Below are 16,003 nucleotides of genomic sequence, written 5' to 3'. Positions count from 1 at the left end.
ACAACAAGGCTATCAATCAATAAGTATCTACTCTTATTCCCAGACCCTGGATGGAATTCTAAACAACTTTAGCCCCTAAGATTCACAATTTATTGAGCCTGAGCTAGCACAATAGCTCTAGTAATCAGTGCTACCCATCTCATGCTTCTGGCTGCTTTCATCACAAAGAATTACACATTTGGAGAAGAAAAACATTTCTGCGACCGTTTAAATAAATCACAGCTGAAAGTTTCTAAAAGGCCAGAAAGCTGGGAGTTATCCTGTTAGAAACAGATTAGTGGGCAGAGGGCAGGTGAGGTGGTCAGAGGTGTACGGAAAGTATAATCTATCAGATTGATAGCACCACTATGTAGATGGCACAATGGTATCTTATCTTCCCAGCCCTGCAACCAAAATAAACCACATACAAGTCTTGGAGCCTGATTCTGTTGTCTTTAAGTACACACCCCTTAGGGTGGTGACCCAGGACACACCACACATCTTTTACTTCATGTAAGACAGAATCAAAACAAATATAATCAGTATTTTTCCTTTTCGGACTCTCACAGAGACTCTTTGATGTGTTTCCCCTAATCGCTTTGTCTTCTTAATCACCACACTCGGGGGTTTCTCTGAGATTATTATGGTCTAGGTTTTTACGTAACCTCTTCCATGTGAGCACATTCCCAAGCTCCCAACACAGCAACTGCTGTAACAGTACACAGCAACTCTACACCAAAGAATATCTTGTCCAAATGAAACCAAAAGGGAAATTTAGATGAGTACATTCTGCTTAGGTTGGAATTTTGGCTCAGATACAGGAGATCACACTCCTGGTCTTGCAAAAAGCAGCACTAATGGAGATACTGAAAATGAAAGTATCTCTTCTAATTCAAAACTGAAAATCTGGCCACTTCTGCAACATGCTTTTATGCACTGGGAAATTTTACTCACCTTTACCCATTCAGGAAGGGGAAATCCTTCATGCTACGACTCAAAGTGGGGGCTGTCACTCACTGTGTAAACACAAGATTGCACCAGCAGTACGGTTTAGGATCTGCGGTATAAAACCAGCTACATTTCTAACCTCTAGCCGGCTGCTTGCCAGTTTGTCTTCGGAGCAATTATTATGATTAACATGTAATTTCAATTCTCTTTGTCGATACTCCAATTTCCATAGGTAATCCTTAAACAGATTACCTCTACCTTTTCAGTATTACCTAAGAGGTGCATTGGCGTACTACAGTCCTAAACCTCAACAGGTCCTGTAATAACAAAATGCCTAAACTTAAAATAGGCACTACGCAAAACCTGCATAACTGGAACACTTATAACGTGCCCTGTATGCAGCTGCCAGTGGATCTGTGAGGTTCTGGAGTTAATTTCCATTTACCAGCTAGGAGATACTGACACCGCTGATACTCAGCTCTGTTGCTCTCTGCTATGCTCTATTGAGACACTGCACATGGAGGAAGAGAGAGGTAAGACAAGAACTGGAAACATCTTTATGTGGAAAGGTGCCCTACTAAGAAACTGCTTACTGAACCTGACAGCAAGGGCATAAATAGCATAGGAGTGCTCACATGTACTCCCAGCAAAGGGGAGGACAAGGCAGTGACAATCAGAGCTATTACAAGACAAACACAAATTAAAGACACTGTTTTTAATCCCCAGGATACTCAAATATTTTTTGAGAGCTCACAGTGTTTGGGGGAGGGGAAAGGATTAGAAAAGGGTGTGGGGGAACAGGAGGCTCTCCTGAAACTTTTCTTAGGGTTTGTATCACCCTTTGTGAGGGGAAAAAAGGAAAAGTAAGCCTAGAAGAAGCAACAGAGGATTTTGCAACTATCATCAAAGCTTGATAAAACTTTAGAAAAGGTAGGTTAACTCTTTGCAAAACTTCCCATGAGGCCCCCAAAAAGCACCCTGGGCACACTTATATACACAGCTTTGCATATGAAACGCTGTTTGGTTCAAAAAAACAATTGCGTATTTTTACCAGCGTGGTTATTGCTGTCAGTTGTGCCCTGGTTACTGAGCTGTGAGAAGCAAAAAAAAAGTGCTCAAAGCTACCACAGATTCAAAAGCATAACTACTATTGTTTATGGGATTTTCTGCATTTCTCCTCCTTACCCTGAGACTTTAACCTGCTGGTGAGTGCTGTCACTTAATATTGTCTTTGTTTGTCTGTTCTGTGGACCACATGCATGGAATCAGCACGCCAGCAAGACAACTGCTACTGTTAATGCAGAATTTCCTTAAAATGAAAGCTTGCTGTCCATTACCACTTCCCAGAAAGGTATATTGCTCTATCACCACCCCTATCAAATTCAAGTGCAGAGACATGTTTACAGTACGTGCGGCGGCTCAGATAGGCTGGGCTGTTGCAATCCTGTTGCAATCCTGCGCAGAAAAGTTAACACTGGCATGCTGCTCCCACGCCCTCCCCTTTTCAGGCTTTACATTAACTCAGTGACACCCTGCTACGCACAAGGTTTATTTACACAACACAAAGTCTTGAGAGGAGTCTTTGTTTGACTACAATGTTGACAGGCTCATGGAGCTCTACTGCCTATAGGAAAGGTGCACTAAGAACCAACTGCGGACCACTATGAATGAAAGGTTTTGAAAGCAGCTTGATTGAGTTTCCAGATGCAGCGCAATTCTCCTTTAGCCAAGAGCTGCTGAGACAGACTAGTGAAGCTCCTGGCTCTCACAGACCAGGGAACTGCACCAACACAGTGGTTCCACAAGGACTTTAATCGAACATATGCCGGTGACACTCGGAAAAGAAGTAAATTTCTCCTTCCCCAACCATTCAGGCTTTTTGCTGGGCTAAGATTTGAACTGGATGTATTTCCCAAAGCACTTCACCTCATGGTTGTGTCAGAGCAAGGGAGGGGACAGCGTGGGAGCAGGAAGAGGGCAGGACTGCCTCCTTTGTCAGCAGTGCAGGCCGAAAGCACTTGTGGAGCTAACAACACAGTAAATTGTGCTGATTTACATCTGCTCCTTGGTTTTCCTCAAAATTGTTGCTGTGCAATTTAAAACATAGATATATGTAAAAGCATGCAAGAAAGCTTAGGGGCAGATTTGCTGGGCGGAGTGTCCAAGGGGACGGTAAGCCTCACCTTCACAGCAATGCCCTGTCATGCGAGCAGGGAGTGGCTGTTGAACTCACTCTCTTCCCCAAGGGGTGTGAAATGCAGAAGAGCTCCTGTGTTTCATGTGGTATCTTCTTGTCAAAGTTCTGGACTAAGTATCAAAACTCTGTATTCAAAGAAACGGTCTGTGTGATTTTGGGAAGGTGTTGAGAACTGTGCCTCAACTTCCCCCTTCTGGGAAACTGAAAAGCAATACCTTCTCCTACACAAACTTTTGACATTAACAACTCCAAATCATTGTCAGAACCTCTGACAGTGGGGAAAGTATATATATATATATATATATATATTTATATAGACACCTCGCACACCTCCTCGCCTCCTCTGCCTTCCCCCATCCCTTCCCTTCCCCCCACCACCCAAAAAAAAGTCCCTAGCAGCTGCAGGAAGATACTTGGGCAAAATATCAGAGTGACCAGAGAGTGAAAATGGCATAAATCTCAGTGCCAGTATATGCTCTACACATTCTAAATGCATTACAAGGCTGATGAATTAATAAAAATGTCAATAGTTGATATCCTAAAAGCAAACAGGGCCAGCAACAAATATTTCATACCAATAAATTAGTCCTAGGTATTCTTCCAGATGAAACTCCATTCCTTATCTGAACCTATTTCCTTATTGCATTTTTAGAAAGAAAAGTAGATCATACTACTTGCATAGCATTTTTTTTCTCCATAGGAAGGGGATCTTCACACTTTACTACTACTTCAGTAATGACCATTTTAAAGGCAAGCAAACCAAGCCAGAGAAATGCCAAAGTGACTTAAGGTCATCCAGTGGGGAGGCAGAAGCAGGGCAGGTTGTGGTCATATCCCATTTGAGTTTACTCCGTTCTCCTGCTTTTTCTCCACTGGCACACAGAAAATAAAATTACTTCCCATTATACTTGTGAGGTGACATTAAAGAGGTGAACATATTTTTGCTTCACCTTGTAAATTCTTTTGGTTGCCTTGAATTGGATATATATTCCCAACCGCTAATGTTAGGGTTAGGCGGGTGCATTGCAGGCCAAAAACATAAATGTGAAATACACTACTGTTCTTATTAATATTTATCAAATCATCCAAGGCTGAAATTGGCTATCATTGAATTGACCTCAGATCTTTGACACAAATGCCTATTTGAAGCACTTGGCAACATGCTGTACGCATCCACACCCAAAATATCTTTGCCCGGGCTTGCAGATTTGCCAGCCACACATCTTTTCCTGCACTGACTGTAAGGAATGCAATGGCTGGAAAACATCAGCACCAAACATGCCTATATAGAATGTTGTACCATTAGCTCTTACAATATGTGTGCTTAACCTCTCTCATGTGACTCACCTGAGCCCACAGCCTTAGCAGAAGTCTCTGCAAGTATGTGCAGATTACAGCTGGTACCCAGAGCTCTAAATGCCATGCAGTCCTTTCTGGAATATCTTTCTAGTTATGTTCCCTGAAAAAAAACAGCCGAAAAAACAGCTGAATTTCAATTAGCATCCATCACAGCCCTCAGGCCTTTGCTTTATTGTTGTCCTTTTATCCTCAAAATTTTCCTTGATCTCATGAGCTTGTTTCTAATATATTCAAATATTATGGCTTTTTATATGTTTCATATGTTCTCAACAGACTGTGTAACAGTCCTGCGAGCTGACCAACGTGTCTGCCAAATGTACTGCCTGCTGTTCATGCAGTATTTTCTCCAGCATATGCGTGAGCTGTGCTCCTGAAGCCACTGTAAATACAATGAACACAGGTAAGGATCAATATTACCTGGACAGAATTTTCCATCTCTGCCTCCTGTCTGAAATGAGGGAAGGTAGAGGTACTGCAGCGTCAGTGACTGCACACTATTTTTTATGAAGAGGCAGAAAGTGCAATTTTCAGCATTTCAAGTGGCCTAATTCTTCTCCTGCAGAAGCCCTGAGGAGCTGCTGTGGACAAGACCAGGACATGTCTACTTCAAGTGGGGACAGGGTTGCCTGATCCAGTGGGAAGCAGCTATAAAGTCAGTGTGTGATATGTCAGCTGTGCTCAGAGATCTAGCTGCTTATTATTCATCAGATGAGTCTGAGGAAGAGTAGCAGTTTAGCACCATCTCCCCCACAGCTGAAGTCTTTAACTCTGCTTGTGTTTTCAGGTATTGTCCTACCTTTCCTCCTGTGTGCCCTTTCCTCCCTGCAGTGTCTGCCTTAGCTGTTTGGCAACCCTAACTGCTCCCACACCGTGACTCCAACTCAAATGACTGTCATCCAGAGGGAATGTTTCCATTTGAATGACATGAGCAGGCACTAGTAAACTTCCCCACAGGCTCTGCCACTATAATCCCTGGGAAGGAGCAACCTGCAGGACCTACTTTCACTGTTCAATGCTTTCTCTGTTTATTGCTACCATTGTCAGAACCAAAAAACATCACTCAAATTCACACAGGAGTCCTTACATCTGTCAGCCACCAACCACTGGTGATAGTCAGCAACAGAAACTCGGTGTCCATGCAAGCCTGAACTCGTAGGTTAGGGAAGGGGAGCTTGATTTCTCATTGGAAATTCCTATGCTCTGTGGTGCTCTATACAAGGCATTTTTGGTGTCATGCTGACTTGCTTCCTTTCCTTCTCCTGTTGCAAGCACTGCTTTATCCCAGGTTACCAGGAACCTACTGTTCCAACAGCTGCTAAGACAGAGTGAGGTGTCAACTTGACAAGATGCCAGATTGCTCATTAATTAAAAAGCCAGGCATTTGTTATCCATTCTGAGGCACTAATGAAAAGTCAAATATTTTTACCAACGGCTCCCAGTAGTTAAATCCCGTTAAATCTGGTTATTCTGAGGTATTTGGTCACAACTGGCAACGTAAGTCAATGCATTTTGTTGCTCCTGCTTACTTTAATAAAGGTTTATCAAAATACCATAATGCCAGAACGCTCGTTTCATTTCTGCACAGTGAAAATGTGCCTTGGTTGTATCTGAAAAAATGCACACTTCTGTTGGGATCTTTGTCCTCAAACACAGTAAATATCTTTTCAAAGGTGCTCATCTGCCTCCCCAGCACTCAGCGTTAGCATGCTTCTATTTGTATGTTAATTTGTTTCATACTGCTAGCCCACAACCCAGCGCTGCCGTCTGCTTCCCATATGTCACATGTCCTCAGTGCCTCCTGTACAGCTTACCTTCCAACTCACTTCACTCTTTGGGCTCCCACTGCAGATCAGCTGCCTTTCTGCCAGCCCTGGTCATGTGTTGGGGATTGTTTAAGTGTAAGATCCACAGGATAGGAACTTTGCCCAACTCTCCATTTCTCAGAACACTGGATATGCTGTGGCACAGAAATAATGAATGCAGAGGCATTAACAGTGTGATACTTTGATTTGTAATGCCCTGAAATTTCAAGGGAAGCAATACCCTGGGGTCTCTTCATCTCTAAATAATGGAGCTAACCAGGTTCTTCATCAAAAATTATGCAAATAGAGCCGCTGAAATAACAAAAAGTTCATTAATCATCTGAAAATGTATTTCTGAATAACTGCAGTGATAACTCAAAGCCTCCATAAAGCTAGCGAGGAATGGGAAAAAGTACCTTTAGAGACAATCATATTACATCTTTCACTCATTTTTTGCTTCACATTAAGCATCCAAGGTTTGAAATGCTCCCAACAGTATTCTTAATAAAATGGAAAAAAAACAACAAGTGTTTTTAGAGGTTCCTCCCTCACTTCTATACTCTCTCTGTTTACATCCTGCATTGCTGTCCTGCCCCCGAGGTAACCCAACAGGTCTTGCAAAGACTCCTAACTTTGCCCCACCTCCATCATTCACAATCTTGTCTCTGTAACCTACTCATTTTCCTCCATTCCACAAAGTAGTAGTTTCAAAGAAATTCAGAGATTAATTAAAATGATTGGTGGGATGAGTAGGTGAGGGGGACAGGCTAAAGGGCTTGACAAGAAGAAAGATGAAAAGGACTAAACGCATGTAGCTTGGTTATGCGATGACTAATTGAGGGTGGAGGAGATGGACACGATATTCATTTACAGTGCTTGTAGTTCCGAGGAACCCTTTTCATGGGCAAACGCTAGCTCAGGACCGAGTGTTCTGTCTTGTCTTACAGATCTGGATTCAGGGTTCTTCACATCAAGCTCAGAGACCTCCTGTGTGTTCACAGCTTTCCCTTGGACCCCCAAAGATGACTATTTAACTTCAGCTCTCAGCCAGATGCAGTTCCTGGATCCCACAGGGCCACGTGAGCCCTGGTGAGGGCAAAGAGCAGAAGGAGCGGCCGTGGGGCCGGAAGCCGGGGGTGGACGATGTGGCGGCTCTGCCACACCTCTTACACTGCAGGCTGAGGTGGAGTTGAACTGGCCCTGAGAACACACCTTGAGGAACACCTGAGGAAACTCAGCTCACAGTGCCCTTGCACCCCTGGCCTCTTTCACCACGCGCTGATACAGAAAATAAAAGAAATACACTTGCTCCTTTTGACCCGGCCAACTCTCCCCTCCCTCAGCAGGGCAGACGTGCTCTATAGCAGCTCATCAAAAAGGGAAGCTGAGGAGAAGGTCTGTGGATTCTCAGTCTTACCTCATGCGGCAGTGTAGCAGGTATCGTGTTGGAAAGCACAAAGGGGGTCAAAAGCAAGCAAATGAAGAGGAGCATGTATAAGAATAACTAATGTTGATTCTATGACATCTAAGCTTAAAAAAACACACATATCCTGCGTGCAAGCAAGCACTCTCCTTCCGCAAGCACCACTTCCAATATAGAAACAGTAGAAACCTACCATTTATTTTTTCTAATGATCCAGAAATAAGCTAAAAGCACTTGTGATACAGGCCCGAAACAAACCACTCAACCTATTTATTCCTGGACACCAAATATAATTTAGATGGATGGAGTATGTACAAGAAATTTTAATTTGTCTCTGAAAAGCCATTTAATTATTCAGATTATCTGATTGCCGCAGTCAATCTCATATTGATCTATTAGAGAACTTTATAAATCAAAACCTGCATAATGCTGGTCAGAGAATCTGCCTTTCATAGCAAGAGATATGCAGCTAATTTCCAGTCTCTACCCACAAGTTAGTTTATTGGGACATGTAAATGGCCATGGTTTATAAATGGGACGGTGTTTTTGTTCTACTTAAGGAGTATTTGCTTAAGGACATCAAGAAAGAGGGGAAAACCCTCAAGTAATAGCTGCTTAATAGACCAGAGCACAGCCCCAAGCTCCCAGCCCCTCAGCTGCCGGCCATGGAGGACTGCTGTGGCTGCACGCACCAGGCCGTTCCCGCTGAGCAGCACTCAATGACTCAGGTGGGAGCCCAGCTCTGTGCTGAGAGCTGAGATCCCAGCCCATGGCCAAGCACCCGCTTGGCACTCATCCCCTGCTGGGATCAGAACGCTGAAATCCCCTCGGAGCAGCAAAGAGCGTTGGTCTTGGGTTTCAGAGCTCTCCTGCTACGCACAACCTTTATGGGCAAGTTGGCTGTCTATTACCAGCCTCGACCAGGTAACCTTTAAGTGAGCAGTAATTAACATAATGAGTGGACTGATGGGTGTCCCCCATAGCTATGGGCCTCAGTAGCAACACGTCTCTGGCAAACTGGAATGTCTAGTCCTAAACTGCACCTTTGTAAAAGGAAGGAAGTAAAAAAAGAACTAAAATGGGCTGGGGATAAAAAAAGAACAAAGAAACGAAATGACTTTGAGCGAATATCTCCAGCCCAATCCAACATTCACTGAGGCCAATGAAAATCCTGCATGCACACAGGTGGGGCTGATGTGGACAGGCTGTAAGGGACCGCTTACCAGGCCGGAGTGGTTAAAGCTACACCGACCATGCTCCCTGATATGCAGACTGAATGCGGCTTTCTAGGATAAAACAGATGTGCAGAAGAAACAAAAGGACAACACTCTGACAAATTAAATATGTCAACAGTTAATTGGAACAACCTTTGTCAGGGTTATTTGTTTATACAGAAAACTGACTAAAGCAAAAGTCTTGTAACGGCTTCCTACGCAACAAAAACCACACGCATAAAAACCTTTCAGTTTAAAAATCATTTGAAAAGAAAAACCTCCAGCAAAACGCTTAAAATTCACGTCTTCCCTTTCTCCAGAATTTCTTCTCTGCATAGACAAGCCCTTTACATGTCTCAGAATGGTATGCTGACACAACAGAGCCGGATCATTTACAGACTAAGTGGGAGTGCGGGCACAGCAAGAGCACCAGGATGGCCCCAACGAGACACCCCACAGTCGCCAAGACTGGATACCTGAGGCACACGGAACCAGGGCACGCACGCAGCAGTTTTGCCCTGGGATGCTCTCCCAGACAAATCATTTGCAGCTTTGGAATTTCCAGAGCCAGAGATTCACTGCACTCAATAGCCCTTGAGAGATTTCTCTCCTGTGACTTCATCTAATCACTTTTAAATCCTTCCTTTTGCACAGCACCCTCTTTGCCAAGGTGTTCCACAGCAAACAGCTCTGCAAAGCAATTTCCCTCATTCATTCTGAGCCTGCCATCTGCCAGTTTTGCTCAGTGTCCCTCAACTGCTGTGCCAGGAGTCGGGCTCTGGCCTCTATTTATCTTGTGTGTAAAGCTTAGGATGGAGCCAGGTAGCTGCTTCAAACACAGACGACTTTCAGAGACTTTCCTATACACATGCAGTAACTGCTGCTGGAGCTAAAGAGGCATCTGGGCAGCCTGAATTACCTGCACACAGGCGCTCATTGCCTACGTGAAGGCTGTGCACACACCTGCAGCACACACTAAGGCCCACATTCGTGGGCCAACTGTACTTCATGCCACAGACTGTTGGCACAAAGCTCCACAGATGCAGGTATTGGCTGTGATTCCAGCACACGAGCACATGGGTGAAATGGACACACTGAGTGCAGCCAGGTGTGCACAGCAGGGAGGACCGGGAGATGAGTCTATAAAAAAGGAGCAGTAACTTCCATCCATCAGTGCATTCAGACGTTCACTTTTAATTCACAGCTCTTTTCGTTTCTGTTTATTACATTGTTCCCTCCTATACTGTAACTGCTCATTATGTTATTACGCCTAGAAAAAAATAGCACTGAATTATTTTAAAGTGCATTTTCAAACCTAGACTTAAGTTTGTCAGCTTCGTAGGAACCCAGCAGCGAAGCAACAGCCGCAGCACTTGTTGCCCCCGTGTTCCCGTCCCGGCCGCACGGCGCGGGCAGCTCTATCAGCTGAGCTGAGTCGAGCTGCTCCGGACGCGTCCCCCGTCGCTGTGGAGCAGCACAAACCTCCCTCCCCGGCCGGATCCCTCCATCCACCGCCGTCCTCCCGCCCCAGCCAGCCAAACTGCGCTCACGCACTAATAGCAGCACAGCGCTCTACAACCGGGAAGCCGCCCCCTTCCCCGGGAAGACAACTTTAAGAAAACCCGTCCTGAACCAGGTTCCTCCCTGTCAGCTTTTTCCCCTCTGATACTTTGGGGAGCTCCCGACCCTGGGAACGCACACACCGCTCACCGCAGCGGCTGAGGGAAGGCGGGGCCGAGGGGAGCCGGGCCGTCCCTCCCCGCCCGCCGGGGCTCCCCGGGACGGGAGGAGGCGAGGCCGAGTCGCCGCCGCCCCAAGCACGCCCGCCCGGCGCTGGGCCCCCGTGCGGGGCGGGGGCGGCCCCGCGGCGCTGCGCGCCCGCCCCGGAGCGCCGCAACTCCCCCCGGCCCTGCCTGGAAGCGGCGGTGGCAGCGAGGTGGGGAAATCACGTGAGGGCTCCCCCGGAGCGCCACCTTCAGGGCCGTACCACCGCCGGGGCCGGGGGGGGGGGCGGAGGCGGCGGGACGAAACGCGCCGCGGAACAGAAGATCGCGGCCCGCCCCGCCGCACGCCGCACCTCGGCCCCGAGCGCGGAACGCAACGCACGGGCGGGGGGCGCAGGGGACGCGGCCCGAGGGCGGCGGCGGCGCGGGGCGGCAGCGTCGCACCCCGGCCCGGCAGCGGGCGGTTGGTACGCGGCCGTTGAGGAGGCGCCGGCGGCGGCCAACCCCGCTCTCGCTCGGGACGCGGTAACCAGATATTCAAAAACAATACGTCAGCCCACAATGCCCCGGGCCGCCGCCAGCATTACCTCATCCCACAAGGCCCCGCGCCGGCGCTGAGAAGCTTCTAGGGGCGGGGTGGCCATGGCGACCGGCTGCTATGCACCGGGCCGGGCCAGCGGCCCGCCTCCCCCGGGAGAGGCGGCGGCAGCCAATGGGGAGCCCGCGGGGTGACATCATGGGCTATTTTTAGCGGGCTCCCGGTCGCTGATAAGTGAAGGGCTGCACGCCGCGAGCGGGCTCAGAGCGCGGGGCGGGCGGACGGACGGGCGGCAGCGCGACTCAGCCGCCAGAGCGGGCAGGGCCGAGCGGCAGCGCGGAGCCGGGAAGTACTCGCGGCGGCAGGAGCGGCGCGGCCCGGCCCGGCGGCGGCAGAGCGCGGCGAGGCGGCCCGGGAAGCACAGCGTAGGCCCGGCGGGCCCGGCCCGCGCCGGGAGGAGCGGCGGCGTCCCGGCGAGAAGTAAGGCTCCGGCGCACTCTTTTTCCCCCCCAACCCGCGCGGCCGGGAGCGGAGTGGGGCGGCGGGCGGGACGCTCCAGCGCGCTGCCGCGGCTCCCGGCGCCACTTCGCGGGCTCTGTTCTATGAGTGCAAAGATGGAGCCTACTTTCTACGAGGATGCCCTGAACGCCAGCTTCGCGCCGCCGGAGAGCGGCGGCTATGGATATAATAACGCCAAGGTGCTGAAGCAGAGCATGACGCTGAACCTGTCCGACCCGGCCAGCAGCCTGAAGCCGCACCTGCGGAACAAGAACGCCGACATCCTCACCTCCCCCGACGTGGGGCTGCTGAAGCTGGCCTCCCCGGAGCTGGAGCGGCTCATCATCCAGTCCAGCAACGGGTTAATCACCACCACGCCGACCCCGACGCAGTTCCTCTGCCCCAAGAACGTTACCGACGAGCAAGAGGGGTTTGCCGAAGGCTTCGTGAGAGCGCTGGCGGAACTGCACAACCAGAACACGCTGCCCAGCGTCACCTCGGCGGCGCAACCTGTTAGTGGTGGCATGGCACCTGTGTCCTCCATGGCCGGCGGCGGCAGCTTCAACACGAGTTTGCACAGCGAGCCGCCGGTGTACGCCAATCTCAGCAACTTCAACCCCAACGCGCTCAATTCCGCACCCAACTACAACGCCAACGGCATGGGCTACGCACCGCAGCATCACATAAACCCCCAGATGCCCGTGCAGCATCCCAGGCTTCAGGCTCTGAAAGAAGAGCCTCAGACTGTACCTGAAATGCCGGGGGAAACCCCTCCCCTGTCCCCTATTGACATGGAGTCGCAGGAGAGAATCAAAGCCGAGAGAAAACGCATGAGAAACAGAATTGCGGCGTCCAAATGCCGGAAAAGGAAGTTGGAAAGGATTGCCAGGTTGGAAGAAAAAGTGAAAACTTTGAAAGCCCAGAACTCAGAGCTGGCATCCACTGCCAACATGCTCAGAGAACAGGTTGCACAGCTTAAGCAGAAGGTCATGAACCATGTCAACAGCGGGTGCCAGCTAATGCTAACACAACAGTTGCAAACGTTTTGAAGAGACTGACTTAAATAGGAACTGTGATGTTGTGGTATAACTAAACAACAAACCAAAAGCGGCGGACGCGTAAAGCTCACGGTAAAAGCTGAGAGGCTGTGAGTCCTGCCTGCGTGCTGCAAAGCACATGTGTGCAAAGACTGGAGAGCCTTCAGCTTGAGTTGGTGAAGCAGCCGGCACCGCTCCGAGGAGTGCTGTTCCTGCTCCCATGAGGCGACAGATCTTCGTTTAACATTGACCAAGACCTGCATGGACCTAACATTCGATGATCATTCAGTATTAAAGGTTAAACTGCAATAGAAACTGTAGATTGCTTCATGTAGTATTCCTTAAGAAAAAAAAAAACAAAACAAAAAGCGGGAGGGAGGTTTGTGGGAGGCTGATAAACACCCAAGAACTGTTCTGCCTGCCTTCAAGTAAATCGTGTATGTACATATCCTTTTTTATTTTATTTTATGAAAGTTGATTAATGTCAATAAACTACTTCATGACTTTGTAAGTTATTTTTATGTTGTTTATTTGGGTACTGCCCAGTATTGTTTGTAAATAAGAGGCTTTTTTTTAGCACTCTGAGTTTACCATTTGTAATAAAGTATAATTTTTTTAATGTTTCTGTTTCTGGAAAAAAAAAATCTAGAAGGTTCTATTATATTTAAAAAAAATAAAATACTTAAAATGCATTTCCTCCTCACACTTTTTTTTTATTATTATTATTTTTGCTAGTACGTGAGTTAGGAAAATGCCCTTAATGCTGAACTCTAAAGGGCAGGGATTATGTTCAACTCGCTCTGTAAGTGCAGGCATGTCCTGGAGAACGTGTGAGGAGGAGACGGGGGGAACGGGATCCTGAGCATTGAACAAACAGAACTTTTTGAGTTGTCTGCGAGTTACAGTTACTAACCTTAACCTGAGAGGAGTGCTTGTGTATTGTAGTGGCCCTGCTGGGGCAGCTGACTTGGGCTTTAGGCAGGCTCTACAGATGGTAGAAAGCGGCGTGTGAAACTGCTTTGCACTTGTAACTGGCTGCTTGTGCTCTTGCATGCTTTTTATTAAGCCAATGCCCTCAAGCAGGATCAGGCAAGGGGCTGTTTGCTTTCCTTTTGAACAAAAGTGCTCTAGACTTCAAAAGTAGAAATATTCACCTTGGTTCCTGTGCACTCTCTGCAGTAAGAGGTGACCCTTGTTAATAGCTGTGAAAATGCTGTTGTCAGTGGAAAAAACCAACTTTTTATCTTTGAAATCCTTTTGGCTGTTACTGCAGGTTCTGAACTCTTTAGCAATAGGAAAACTGGGAAAACAACGTAGCAGGAAGTGAAAAGACATGAGAGCAACTCTTCTGGCACTTCCCCTGTCTTTTTAATATAATCTTGTTTCTTAGCACAACAATGTAAACATCTACCTTGGAGACATGCCACTCTACTGGTGGGGGGAATGATTTTGATATGATTCTGATGCCACACTTCTCAACATGTGGCACCCAATTCATTCTCTTCAATAGCTACATGTATGAGGGGAGAGCAGATGTTCTGTTTGATGCCGATGGCCAAACAGCAAGAAGCAGAAACTATTACAGAGTAACTACTAGTGCAGTAACATCAGTAAGTTTGTAGACAGTCCTGATCCATATTTTAAAGGAAAAAAAGGTAGAAGTTTATGTGTAAGGTCGCATCACAGAATGACAAGAGCAGACCACTTATGTCAGCATAGCGATACCCTGAAACTTCCAACTGATGTGCATCCAAAGATCAGTTCATCACAGGAAGCACAGAACTTATCTTTCTTTTATTTTTTCCCTGCCCAAATTGTATGGAGTTAATTAATGAAGGGTTGTCTCGATGTGTAAAATGTGATATTGTGGCAGAATCCTACATCGTAATCCAATCGTGGAGGCCGGCACTGTTTAGATGCTGTTTGCTGCTGTCAGAGGAATACTCTTGTAACAACACCAACCAAACAAAGGGTTACTAGGAGGATACTGGAGTTTGCCAAGAGCACATTTTGCTGATGTCAGCAACCCGGAAGGTAAGTTGATTTTGACCATATGTAGGAACAGACAGCAGAGGGATAATACACAGCACTGCTGGGTGTGGTTTTACAGGGATTTAAGCAAGTGCCAACTAGCAAAATAAGCAGGGCAAGGAGATTAATTACCTGCAAAGGTGCCTGTTTAACTCTCCATAGTGCTGGGTTATGGAATAGATGTTACTAGCAAGCATTTTGCTTAATCACCTAATTACGCAAAAAATAAATACATTATATAAAATACTATGTTAATTAAACACAGCTGAGTGACAGTCTGCTCCACCCTATCCTAATACATGCACACAGACATTTAGCACTGCCGTTCAAAGTTTTCTCTCTCCAGTTCCACATTCTGAAGCACTGGCAAAAAGAAAAGTTCCTGAGTACCAGCAGTGCTGGTTCAGTCTGAGTTACCTGCCCAGGCCCAGCCCAGGAGGCGGCGTGGCGTTCAGTGCCAGTCACACAGGTTCACAAGGAGAAAAGGGGGGGATGTAGCACAAATCCTTTCTTATATCCCACGTCTCATTCGAGGATCGAGCCTGACATGGGACAGAGTAAGTTGATATTACCTCCACCTCCGTCTGTTTTGTAAACAGCATGGTGGGATGTGAGCCCGTCTCTGTCTGGTACCCTTCACAATAGATTAATGCTCAGCACTCTTAGTGTATTACCAGATCACTTGGTGATCAATAAGCCTGATTGTAATGAAAGACGTGCACGCATTTATATGTGGTGAAATGCAAAGTTTTAACACCTACTTAACTTGTGATTAAAATTGCCCAATGCTTTGTGTGCCTTACTTCTATAAGGAAAAGTCCATTTTCTTTGAGATTTAGAAACACTTTTTGTTGCCCCAGCTGTACTCACAAGGGAATATTTTGCAAATAACAGCATTGTGAGCATGTATTTTGTTTGGCTGTGAGTGCTGTCAACGGATTCAGGAAGTGAAGTCAGAAAAAGGCAGGGTTTCAAACAGGGCAGGGTATGCCGAAATGCCTAGGCAAAGAGCCTCTAATCAGAACAACATGTTTGGGTTACAGAAATATTAATTAGAACTTGGGTCTGTACAAAAACAACCAACTTCTCACACTTCTATCCCATGAACTGAAGGGAGCTGCAAAGAGGACTGCATAATCCTAAATCCAAAGTACTAGTCACTACAGAAATAATCGTAGCCATCCAACTTACTCTAGTGGAAAAGAGTAATGTGGCAGCCAGTTTTAATCTCAGGACATTGTAGCAGTCATTGA

The 16,003-nt window shown here is 47.2% G+C and overlaps 2 protein-coding genes across 13 annotated transcripts in view; one reads left to right on the top strand and one right to left on the bottom strand.

The window, feature by feature from the left end:
• Positions 1 to 16,003, bottom strand: part of FGGY (FGGY carbohydrate kinase domain containing) — a 273,209-nt gene that overhangs the window by 238,224 nt on the left and 18,982 nt on the right. For 3 of the 12 annotated variants that reach the window (XM_072343860.1, XM_072343858.1, XM_072343857.1), the window contains exon 1: positions 11,234 to 11,374. The exons of 5 other annotated variants lie outside the window; for them this stretch is intronic. In XM_072343860.1, coding sequence (XP_072199961.1) covers positions 11,234 to 11,238 — 5 coding nt within the window. In that variant the 5' untranslated portion in view covers positions 11,239 to 11,374. Of the gene's footprint in view, positions 1 to 4,471; positions 4,584 to 6,294; positions 6,441 to 11,233; positions 11,375 to 16,003 lie in introns of those variants that run through there. 4 more of the 12 variants (XM_072343863.1, XM_072343868.1, XM_072343862.1 and 1 more) reach the window with 3 other exon arrangements.
• JUN (Jun proto-oncogene, AP-1 transcription factor subunit) lies at positions 11,446 to 13,411 on the top strand. Its single transcript, XM_072343875.1, has one exon. The coding sequence runs from the start codon at positions 11,787 to 11,789 to the stop codon at positions 12,729 to 12,731; it is 945 nt and encodes a 314-aa protein (XP_072199976.1). The 5' UTR covers positions 11,446 to 11,786; the 3' UTR covers positions 12,732 to 13,411.

Source organism: Excalfactoria chinensis, chromosome 8 (genome assembly GCF_039878825.1).
Source record: "Excalfactoria chinensis isolate bCotChi1 chromosome 8, bCotChi1.hap2, whole genome shotgun sequence".
NCBI classification, from domain to species: domain Eukaryota; kingdom Metazoa; phylum Chordata; class Aves; order Galliformes; family Phasianidae; genus Excalfactoria; species Excalfactoria chinensis.
This window is presented reverse-complemented; position numbering and strand designations above follow the sequence as displayed.